We start from the raw sequence: 12,219 nt of genomic DNA, 5'->3' as shown, positions 1-12,219 counted from the left end.
TACCATTTTTATTGCTCCAAAGATATCAATAAATAATGAAATACATCTGAGTAAAAAATATGAAACACAATAATGAAATATTCAAATACTTTACACCAGAAGTTTTTAAGAATTAAATTTCAATTTTTTTGGCTCATAATATTCCTAAAACAAAAATCTTTTACCACTCTGTGAATTAAAATGAATTTATTTATTGACATGGCATTATTATCACTGGAACTCATCAAATGACTTATTTAAGGTATTTCTCTGCCCTATAGTGAGTTAGCTGCCTTGTGCCATCTGGAAGTGTATGGTAAAAGTCAACATTTATAAGGAATGTTGGAGGCCCTTAAGGCTCTCGGTAGCCCTCTCCAAATTTAAAAAGATTGTCCCTCAAGAAATTAAACAACTTTCTAATCTTCCTAATATAATGATGGAAATAAAAATATGACACAGTGGGAATTGTTTTAATCTTACACTTCAAAATGATAATCAATTATTAAAAATGTAATCAAACTATAAATAAACATATGAAAGATTAAACAAAAAACCCAAACCCAAAATATATTGTATCCATTTCTTCCACTTTTTATGTATTCATTCAATCCCATGTTCAACATTCAAGCAAACCATACCAGACTGCTACTGAATAAAACTGTGCAATAGTCTAATGAGCCATATTATTAAATATAGAGCTAAATAAAGTCTAAGTTTTATTTATTTAAGTATAATAGTTATTATCTCTATTACTCCTAGGGACCGCTTGAATTGTACTCAGTGCTTACAGCATCCGTGGCTGCAAAAAGACACCAAACACATGGAAGCCAAAAAACTCTCCAAAGATAGGATGAAAAAATACATGGCTAGAAGAAAATGGCAGGTAACATGCCTCTGGAGATTCTCAGTCATCCAGGTCATGGTCCTTCCCTGAATGTACAAAGAATTTGTTTCAAATGTTCTTGAACCACTGTGAGCCAAGGTGGAGCAGTGGTTAAAGTGCAGTACTGCAAGCTGCTTCTGCTGACTGCTGGCTATAGTTCACCAGTTCAAATCTCACCAGGTTTTAATTTTAGTTTTAACTATTAGATTTGTACTATATTGTTATTGTTGTTGTGAGCCGCCCCAAGCCCTCGGAAAGGGGCGGCATACAAATCTGTTCTGCCGGCATGTTTCAACCGCCGGTAATTACAGGGTAATTAGTCCAGGAAGACACACACCACACGATAAAAGGAAAACCCAAAAGTTTTTATAAACAGAAAAACAGAAACAGCTCCCTTTTTAAATGTCAAAGGGATTTTCTGGTACACACAAGGCAAGGTTAAATGCAGTTCCAATAACTGGGAAATTGAGTCCAATTCTAAAGTCCAGAGAGTCCACACTCACAATCCTAAACAGCAAAAACCACGATCTTGACGAAACAATGAATCAGATAAACTGCCATGAGGCTAAAACACCAGACTGCACTTTTATCTCTAGCACTAATTACAGCAGCCCCACCCAACCACAGGTGGCCTAATTTTCTCTTGTAATAATCCTTCAGTTGTTGTCTCCTATGCATCACTCTACGAATGCATGGATGTGTCATTAATTCTTGTTCAGAATCCAGGGATGATACAGATGACTGATCTCCTCCTGGGCTGTCTGCCAAACTCCCCTCTTCCCTGTCACTCACGCTTCCTTGGTCAGAGGAGACTTCATCGGCAGATTCTACTGGGAGCAAAACAGGCCTGCGGCATGTGGATGTCTCCCCCACATCCACCTCCACATTCCTTGGGGCAGGAGCTAATAAATCTAATAAATAATTATTAATTATCATTATTATTAAGGATGACTCAGCCTTCCATCCTTCCGAGGTGGGTAAAATGAGGACCCAAATTGTTGAGGGCGATATGCTGACTCTGTAAACAGCTTAGAGAGGGCTGTAAAGCACTGTGAAGTGGTATATAAGTCTAAGTGCTGTTGCTATGTTTACTTGCCCCAATTTTTCATTGAAGATGTTTCACTTCTCATCCAAAAAACTTCTTCAGCTCAGAACTGAAACAAAATGTCTTTAAGAAAAAACAAAGAAAGTCCAGTTGCCTTTTGAAAAAAGCATCTTTGGGACAGGTAAACATAGTGATCAAGACCATATGAATGGGTTCTTTGTACATTCTATTTTCAAAGTACATGGATTTGGAAGATACATGAAAATAAAAAGCCCTTTGTTTAAGAAAGCAATGCATCTTTTGCAGGAAAGCTATTACAGGTAGTCAATCCTCAACTTACAGCAGTTCCTTTAGTGACTGTTTGAAGTTAAAACGGCACTGAAAAAAGTGACTTATGGCCATTTTTCACACTTATGACTGTTGCAGCATCCCATGGTCATGTGATTATTTACATTCTGATGCATGGGATCTGACTCATATTTATGACGGTTGCAGTGTCCCGGGGTCATGTGATCCCCTTTTGCAATATTCTGACAAGCAAAGTCAATGGGGAAGTTAGATTCACTTAACAACTGTGTTACTAAGTTAACAACTGCAGTGATTCACTTAACAGATGTAGCAAGAAAAGTAGTTAATATGGGGCAAAGCTCACTTAAATTTCTCACTTAGCAACATACATTTTGGGCTCTTGTAAATTGGGGACTACAGGTGTTCCCCTGAAACTAAGATTATAAAATTATATTTTATTGAACCCTGAAATAGGCGGTTGGCTCTATTGCCATGTACTCAAAAGCCCAATTGGGCTTATTATCAGGGGATGTGTTATTTGGGGGAAACAGGGTATCTGTACAGGATAAAGGAAGGACATCTTAAATTGCTTTATTCCAAACCCTGTCCTTAAAGTATATATGTAACATATTCTCTCCTACTGGTACATAGAACTTGATTATAACAGATTAACGATCATGTTGGCTTTGATCAAATTTGTACCTTTGCAATGCTTATAAGAAAATTCTCCTAAGATAATTATGGATGTATTCAGGGAGATTTTTATTTGTTATTTTAAACAAATGAATAACATTTTTTCAGTATTTTATTATGGCTTGTAGCAAAGGGAAAAGAGAAGCATAGTGATTACACCATTTTGAAACGTGGCTAGTAACTTTTTCTTTCATATGGGCAGGTACTCAATATTGATTTGCCTTTTTTTGATTTCCATTCCTACCTCTGTTTCTATGAGAGGGGAAATTCCTAAATTCCTCCAGCTGCTTCACAAATTTCCTTGCCAGTTTATAATGCAAGTTGCTCAAAAGTTCTATGATTGAAATCTTTACTAGGCACTTGTTACCTTCCATTCGTTGGGTCAACTTTTATGGGACCCCCATCTGTAGAGTTTGTTCTCAGTGCACTAAACAGAACCGTTGTATTTTTCTCTATCTTTTGCATCTTATTTTACAAAGATGTCAAAAATAACGTATGGTAAGTAGGAATTCATCAGCAACTTTTGGTTATGTTACAGAAAACAGGGAATGCTGTTCGTGCTATAGGAAGGCTATCTTCTATGGCAATGATTTCTGGCCTGAGTGCACGGAAGTCCTCTTCAAGTTCACCAACCAGCCCTGTTAGTACAGAGATTGAAGCTGGAGGTATGGAAATTCTGATATGAAGTGAGGTATAGTGGTATACCATAATCTTTCCAACTTTGAGCACAATGGCAGAAAATTATGAAAACTGAAGTCCAAAGCATCTGAAGGCCATAAGGTTGGAGAAGACTGATTCTGTTAGTTCCAAAATTACAATATTCAATCATGTATCATAGAAAATCTTGTGGTGTCTTACCTTCTATTATTACTGTTTTTTTCTTAATTTGGATATATGTTTAATCGTTATTTCGCAGTGCTCTATTACCTTTTGTGGCTCAGGCTAACAGCCAGTCTGCATTTAACCTAAGCACACTTGTGTCGCTTTCTGCATATTGATTATTCATTCACCAGTAAAATATCGGGGAGAGTTTGCCATGTAAATCATCTGAACAGTAGAATTTCCATGCCCTATTTCTGGAAGCATATTTTATTACCATTTCAACTTTCAATTGAAATAAGAAAATTGATGTGACTAGTTTCACAGATTTATTTTATTTATTTATTTATTTATTTATTTATTGGATCTGTATGCCACCCCTCTCCGAGGACTTGGAGATATAGTTAAGACAGATGTCAAGTAGATGGGACACAAAAATATGTATGAATATTGTAGGGCATCATATTGTTTTGAAAAAAGTATTTGAGAAAGCTTTCTATGACATTCAGATTAACATATTATTTAAGTGTAGACACTTAAACAGATGCTTGAAAATTGTATTCTATAAAGGATATTCATCCAGAGTCTTTTAAACAAAAGACTGGAGAGTGTACTAGCACATTAAATGTCACAATGAACAGTTATAGATCTTGTACTCTTTAAATCACCCCCCCCCCAAAATAAAAAAATGATTTATTTTTTTTAATGACTTGGATGAGGAAGTGTAAAAAAAGATCTCTCAAAAATACAGGTGGTTCAAAATTGGGTGGAATGGCCAATGTGTTAGATTGGAAAGGAAATTTGAGAGACACATATAAAAACAATAGGAAAATGCAAACTTGGTATGGGGAAACATCAGCTTGGCAGTAATACCTGTAAAAAGATACCTGGTTGATTATAAACTGAATATGAACCATCTCTATAGTATGGTTTTAAAAAGTTGTTTAAGGTTATGTCAATTTATTATTTCCTACACATATTTATTCATTCATTCATTCATTCATTCATTCATTCATTCATTCATTCATTCATTCATTCATTCATTCATTGTTAGAGTTGAAAGGGACCATGCAGGTCATCATCATATCACATAATCACAGGAAATAATAAATTAACATTATTTTATGACTCTTGGTCAGATCCTATCAAGTATTTTGTTCATTTCTGAGCAACCGTATTAAACACTGGAGGAAGTTTAAAGAAAGTAATCAAGGATGAACTGGGGACTAGAAGTTAAGTTCTATGAAAAAAGAAAAGAAATGTTTTAGCTTTGAGAAGATGCTGTGAAAGTACTTTAAAAATATAAGTGTTATATAGAGGTGTCATAAAAATATAACAAGTGTCATATAGAAGGCTCCAATTAGTCCTTGATCGCTTTAAGGTGCAAGATATGATAATGGTTTTAAGTTTCAGGAAATAAGTCTTTCTGATTTTGGTTTGTTAATTATAATAGTATAAAACAGTGATGGTGAACCTTTTTGGTTCACGTGCCAAAGAGGGGTATGTGGGTGTGTGCTAGCATCCCCTTTCACTGAGTGTTTTCAAAGAAAACTGAATAATCATCTACCTGGGATTCTTTAAATTTAAGTTTGGTTTGAGCAGGAAGTTAATTTCAATAAACATTTGGCTCCTTCCAAATCTATGTGCTGGGGTGGCGCAGTGGTTAGCGTGCAGCACTGCAGGCTACTTCAGCTAACTGCTAGCTGTAGTTCAGCAGTTCAAATCTCACCACCGGCTCAAGGTTGATTGAGCCGTCCATCCTTCCAAGGTGGGTAAAATGAGGACCCAGATTATTGGGGGCAATATGCTGATTCTGTAAACCAGAGGTCCCCAACCGCCGGTCCGCGGACCGGGACCGGGCCGCTGGGGTTTTTCAGCCGGTCCGCGGCGCCGCTGACAGCTAGCTTTGGCTGCCGGGGGGGCGGGGAGGATTAAATCCTCCCCCCCTCCAGGAGCAGCAAAAGCCTAAGCGGCGGGGTGCATTTCGGCAATGTTTTCCCTCCGCGGTGGGGGGTGCAGGGCAGGCGCAGGCAGCCCCAGGAGACGCCGCCGCTATCCGGGCGCGGCGAAAGCGAGTCGGTCGAAAGGCTGCCCGGGTCGCGCCTGCGGTCGTCCTCGCGCTCCCATCGCGCAACAAGTGCGGGCTTGTTGTGGCTGCCGCGCGCCGCTTTGCCTCCCTCTGCTGCGAGCCTTCGGGGCTCCGGGGCGGCGCGGCTGGCGGGAGGGCAGCTTCCAGCGGGACGTTGATGGGTCTTGGAAAGGTTTCTCGTGGCGGTGGCTCTGGCGCGGCTGCAGAGCGTTGGTGGGAGCGGGAACTCCGTCGGATCGCCCGAACTCCAAAGCCTCAGCGAGGTTTGGCTGCCGGGGGGGCGGGGAGGATTAAATCCTCCCCCCCTCCAGGAGCAGCAAAAGCCTAAGCGGCGGGGTGCGCCCTTTGCATTTCGGCATTGGCGCTCTCTCCTCCAGGAGCAGCAAAAGCCTCAGCGACTGATCGCGTCGTTTGCCTTTCTGCTCCATCGCTGAGGCTTTTGCTGCTCGTGGAGGGGAGACCGCCAATGCCGAAATGCAAAGGGCGCACCCCGCCGCTTAGGCTTTTGCTGCTCGTGGAGGGGGGGTTGGCGGTGCCGATACCAAATGCTTTCCCTCCGCGGTGGGGGGTGCAGGGCAGGCGCAGGCAGCCCCAGGAGACAAAGAGTGAATGAGAGAAAGGAAAGAGAGAGAAAGGGAGGGAGAGAAAGGAGTGAGAGATAGAAAGGATAGAGAGTAAGAGGGAATGAGAGAAAGGAAAGAGAGAGAAAGGGAGAGAGAGAAGGAAAGAGTGAGAGATAGAAAGGATAGAAAGAGGGAATGAGAGAAAGGAAAGAGAGAGAAAGGGAGGGAGAGAAGGAAAGAGTGAGAGATAGAAAGGATAGAAAGAGGGAATGAGAGAAAGGAAAGAGAGAAAGGGAGGGAGAGAAGGAAAGAGTGAGAGATAGAAAGGATAGAAAGAGGGAATGAGAGAAAGGAAAGAGAGAGAAAGGGAGAGAGAGAAGGAAAGAGTGAGAGATAGAAAGGATAGAAAGAGGGAATGAGAGAAAGGAAAGAGAGAGAAAGGGAGGGAGAGAAGGAAAGAGTGAGAGATAGAAAGGATAGAAAGAGGGAATGAGAGAAAGGAAAGAGAGAAAGGGAGGGAGAGAAGGAAAGAGTGAGAGATAGAAAGGATAGAAAGAGGGAATGAGAGAAAGGAAAGAGAGAGAAAGGGAGAGAGAGAAGGAAAGAGTGAGAGATAGAAAGGATAGAAAGAGGGAATGAGAGAAAGGAAAGAGAGAGAAAGGGAGGGAGAGAAGGAAAGAGTGAGAGATAGAAAGGATAGAAAGAGGGAATGAGAGAAAGGAAAGAGAGAGAAAGGGAGGGAGAGAAGGAAAGAGTGAGAGATAGAAAGGATAGAAAGAGGGAATGAGAGAAAGAGGAAATGAACCCCACCCCCATATGACCAAAGCGCCCCCCCCCCCCCCCGGGCCATGGAAAACTGGTCTAGCTTAATGCCGGTCCCTGGTGCAAAAAAGGTTGGGGACCTCTGCTGTAAACCACTTAGAGAGGGCTGTAAAAGCACTATGAAGTGGTATATAAGTCTAAATGAATGATATGTATGTTGTTGAGTGGGAATGATTGATTTTCAATATAAGGGGAATTTTAGATTAGATAAGCGCGTTTTATATTAATTGGATTTAGGATTTGTATTGTATTGTTCTTTTTATATGTTGTAAGCCGCCCCGAGTACCCAGAGAAGGGCGACATATAAATCCAATAAATAAATAAATAAAAGCTATTGTTATTGCTATTGCTATATGTGCATTGTCCTCTTACCACAATTGATGTCCGAACTGCAGGGATGTATCCAGCTCTTGGTATCCATGATGCTTTATCACATGAATTCTCCTAAAGGAATAAAATATTCTAATTTGACTTCTAAATTAGCAGTCATTAAAGATTACCATGGAAATAATATAAAGTAAACGTCTATGAACTACTATGTTATGGCTGAAAGACAAACTTTGACATTTATTAGGCTGTAAGAATTATAATCAGACAATTGTTCTATGATAAAGCTGTGTTGTTGTTTTTTCCTAGATGAAACAGCCAGCTCTCTCTTAGAAGCAGTTGATGAAGAAAGGTCTCATGTGAAACCCTACTTCTCTAAAACAATTCAAGATATAGAAGTTGTGGAAGACAGTGCTGCTAGATTTGACTGTAAAATTGAAGGTATTTTTCACTCATTGAGACGACTTTATCTTTTGGTCTTGGTGTACTGGTATTTTTATCTTCTTGCAATTTGATGTATCTTATTTGCCAATTGTAATTCTCATTTCTGGATGAGCTACAAGATAGAATTCAATTTTAAACACAAGTTTATTCAGCTTATCAATGGCCAAATCTGGCTCTTAATTATTGATTTATCTTGACGTAACCAGAGAAGGTTGCCATGCAAAGAAGATGTTGTGTGTTCTGCCAGTTTCAAATTAATTGGGTACTAATAGGAACTGCAGACCCACAAATGTATGTATTGATTGACATTATAGTCTATGCAACTATAATTGTACAACTAAGCCATGTCATGGAATAATCACCGTTGGACTCTGGATGAAATCTTGAGTACACGTGTTACATTTTTACAACCATATATATGTTCACTCTAAAACCAACCATACCTCTATCCACTTTACATTTCACATAGTAGTTACTGAATCTTGTATTTACTGAGTTTATGCCATATCTGCTAATAAACTATGCAGCGTTTGAAGGGGACCTGTTAAAGAGCAACATCTGGATTATGAAGATTCCATAGGATCCTCTTACATGGCCTGCAATTTCTTAGAACTAGACTTACTCTAAAAAATCTATACTGCACTTTGTGTACACTAATAACTGTTAAATAATTTAGTTGCTATATATGCACTTCTATATCAGTGGTAGGTTGCTCCTGGTTCAGCCCGGTTTGGCGTACCAGTAACGGCAATGGGAGGCTTCGCCCATCCACCCAGATGTTTCTGCACCTGCGCAGAAGCGTCATGTGAGCCCATGAGCGAATCAGTAGCAACGGGATTTACAACCCACTACTGAACTACATCTCCAGGCCACCATAGCCTGTTTTTTTTTAAATGGCAAATTCAAATGATTGTTTGTTTTTTAAAAATACAGTGATACCTCGTCTTACAAACGCCTCGTCATACAAACTTTTCAAGATACAAACCTGGAGTTTAAGATTTTTTTGCCTCTTCTTACAAACTATTTTCACCTTACAAACCCACTGCTGCCTCTGGGATGCCCCGCCTCCAGACTTCCGTTGCCAGCGAAGCACCTGTTTTTGTGCTGCTGGGAATCCCCCTGAGGCTCCCCTCTATGGGAAACCCCACCTCGGGACTTCCGTGTTTTTGTGATGCTGCAGGGGAATCCCAGCAGTGCAAAAACAGGTGCTTCGCTGGCAATGGAAGTCAGGAGGTGGGGTTTCCCATGGAGGGGAGCCTCAGGGGAATCCCAGCAGCGCAAAAACGGGGGCTTCGGCTGGCAAAAGGGGTGAATTTTGGGCTTGCACGCATTAATCACTTTTCCATTGATTCCTATGGAAAACATTGTTTCGTCTTACAAACTTTTCATCTTAAGAACCTCGTCCCGGAACCAATTAAGTTTGTAAGACAAGGTATCACTATATATTGCTTATCGCTTACAATTTTTTTTTTACAAATAAAATATCCTCATTTTGGCATCTGGTATTTTTCAGGTTACCCTGACCCAGAAGTGATTTGGTACAAAGATGAACAATCTATCAAGGAATCCCGGCACTTCCAAATTGACTATGATGAAGATGGCAACTGCTCTTTAATTATTTCTGAAGTTTGTGGGAATGACGATGCCAAATATACTTGCAAGGCAATTAATTGTTTGGGAGAATCAACTTGTACAGCAGAACTTATTGTGGAAACAATGGGGGAAGAGGAAGAGGAAGAAGAAGAATGAATCAACCAACAGAAGAGGAGAAAAATCACTCAGTTGAAGACTCTTTAATGCTCATGTAGTATGACATTAGGTCATAGTTTTTCTTGATTTGTTTTATCAGCAGTGTCACTGACACCTGTTTTATTTATGGGCATTAACTTGAATTAACAAGCACTTTGGTTGGCTGTTGTGCTTGGATTTAGTTTAAGTTAAAGCATCAGTTGTATAGCCCAGACAACGAATGTGAACATACCATATGAAGCTAATCTGCTAGAATCAACCATTTCTTTCGTAAACATATGATCAAGAGAGAGGAACTGGATAAGTATACTAATTGTTTCATCAAGCAACATAGCTAGCAAAAAGATACGCTTGGTGTTTTGTGACACCATTGAAGTATATATGAATGAAGTACATTTGGAGCAATAAAATTTTAACTGCAAGGGGCCCACTGGAAATAAAAAGTAACACACAAAGTTTCCTGGTGGGATGCAACCTTAGACTCTAGTTGGCTTCTCTTATCAAACAGACTAAATACAGATAATTATAAAAATCCCAATGCCATCTTTGCAACACTTTACCATATGCAGTTTTGGGGATATTATTCACCAGTGGCATCCCATTAACAGCATTTTGTGTCTTTCTTAACTTTCCCCTTGAGAGTTATTTGTAAATTCAGATCAGAAAACCTCAATTTCAGTTTTCACCGAAATAAAACTAAAATAGTATAAGTCCAGGCAAAAAAGCTTGACAGTTTGGTTGATTCCATCTTAAATCCTATTTAAATACATTTTCCCTATTTTTCTTTGCAGCAGTTGAGCTGAATGGTGTATTTTCATAATGAATTATATGTTGTTATATAACAGTAAAAACAAAAGAAAAAAGAAAAAAAGAAAAAGCCACAGGTATAATTTGTAACTAAATTGGCTAGCACACTTGGTATGCTGGCTGAAATTCTACATTAGCCCTACTGTGGTAAAAGATGAATGGCGTGACAGGTTATCTCACCATAAGCTCTTTTGGTACTAAATCACTTTTTTTGAAGGGTGGAAAGAAATAATTAATATTCCAGATTGCAGATTCCTGTTTGCATCACTGCTCTAAATGCCAAAAGGAAAATGTGTCACTTTATCTATCAGAACAAAGTAAAAGGTAGACTTGTTGGAACATGTAGACTTGTTGGAAAGTAACAGTATATTATGAAACATCAGTGCCTCTGTGATACAACTCAGATTTATTTGTATCAATTATTTTGCTCATATTTCTCCTTAGAAATATTTGCTAGAAACTGGATAGTCAGAAAATAGAGTTTGATTACAAGGTCCTCTACAAATTCCAGCAAACACAAACTCGGCATTTTTAAGATTGATGTCTTCTTGGTAAATAAACACATGCAAACAGATACAAAGAGGCACCTGATGTTTAAAATATATGTATCTTCCTCCAAATTAATTAACACATTCAGATTTTTCCTTGTTGCTTTCCTTTCACAGTTAGCTGTCATTCAACACCTAACAGTACCTGTCTATGCTTAGTGCATCATTCCAACTGTAAGGCTTTTCTCCACTTATTCTGCAACATACAAATATTTTCACCATTGGTTTTATTAAAGAACACAGAGAACAAATTTTGCATTAGTTTCTCAAGGCAGAAGAGGAAAATTAAGTATACTTCAATATAGATACATACAGTATCTTTAGAACGTTTGGTCTTATTACCGTAGTCTTACATGTCCTGTATTTGCTTGTCTGCCTGTTGGAATGCAGATATTCAAAATTCCATTTATGATATCTACTCACATTTGCTGTGGGGGTTTTTTATTACTGCTTTCGCTGTTTCTTAGTTGAAGTTATCAGCATGTCCTCTTTTTAAATGGATGAGAAACTTTTGTTATAATAAAACACAGTCATTGCCAGTTTGCCACACATTGTTATAAGGCAATTTTAATATTATTTAGTGCATACAAGGCATTTTTTTCACATGTTTTCAATGTGTTAAGAAAACAGTGGGGTGTATTTTTGTATATCTTAATTAAAAAAATATGCTAATGTTTTCTGGTGTCTCAAACAGAGGGAATATTCGAGAACACTACAGCTGTAGTTACTCACAATTTCTCAATAAATACATATCACAAAGCATGTTGCTACCAGTTCATTTGTTCAATTTAAATTCTACTTTCCTTTCTTATTTTATTATTTATTTATTTAATGGATTTGTATGCCGCCCCTCTCCGTGTACTCAGGGTAGCTCACAATGTATCAATAATAGAACAGTGTACAATGATATAATTGGAACCAATTAATATAGTTAATTTAAAACATAAGAAGCTAAACATCAAAAATCATTCATTCAAGTACAAACAATAAGTATACTAGACATTAATTCACCAGAAGCTGGGATCTAATGACCCCAAGCCTGGCGGCATAAATAAGTTTTCAAATTCTTACGAAAGGCAAGGAGGTTTGGGGCAGTATGAATCTCCAGGGGGAGCTGATTTCTTGATCCAGGGTGAATCTTTGAGAACTTTAGTTTACCGCTC

The 12,219-nt window shown here is 38.8% G+C and overlaps 1 protein-coding gene across 2 annotated transcripts in view; it reads left to right on the top strand.

The window, feature by feature from the left end:
- The window catches only part of MYLK (myosin light chain kinase), a 225,589-nt gene extending 213,774 nt beyond the window's left edge, over positions 1 to 11,815 (top strand). For both annotated transcript variants that reach the window (XM_070730366.1, XM_070730359.1), the window contains exons 29-32: positions 739 to 862; positions 3,427 to 3,553; positions 7,818 to 7,949; positions 9,466 to 11,815. In XM_070730366.1, coding sequence (XP_070586467.1) covers positions 739 to 862; positions 3,427 to 3,553; positions 7,818 to 7,949; positions 9,466 to 9,701 — 619 coding nt within the window. In that variant the 3' untranslated portion in view covers positions 9,702 to 11,815. The remainder of the gene's footprint in view (positions 1 to 738; positions 863 to 3,426; positions 3,554 to 7,817; positions 7,950 to 9,465) is intronic.
- Positions 11,816 to 12,219: the final 404 nt, after the last annotated feature.

The sequence above is a fragment of the Erythrolamprus reginae genome, chromosome 1, assembly GCF_031021105.1.
Source record: "Erythrolamprus reginae isolate rEryReg1 chromosome 1, rEryReg1.hap1, whole genome shotgun sequence".
Classification (NCBI taxonomy): domain Eukaryota; kingdom Metazoa; phylum Chordata; class Lepidosauria; order Squamata; family Dipsadidae; genus Erythrolamprus; species Erythrolamprus reginae.
This window is presented reverse-complemented; position numbering and strand designations above follow the sequence as displayed.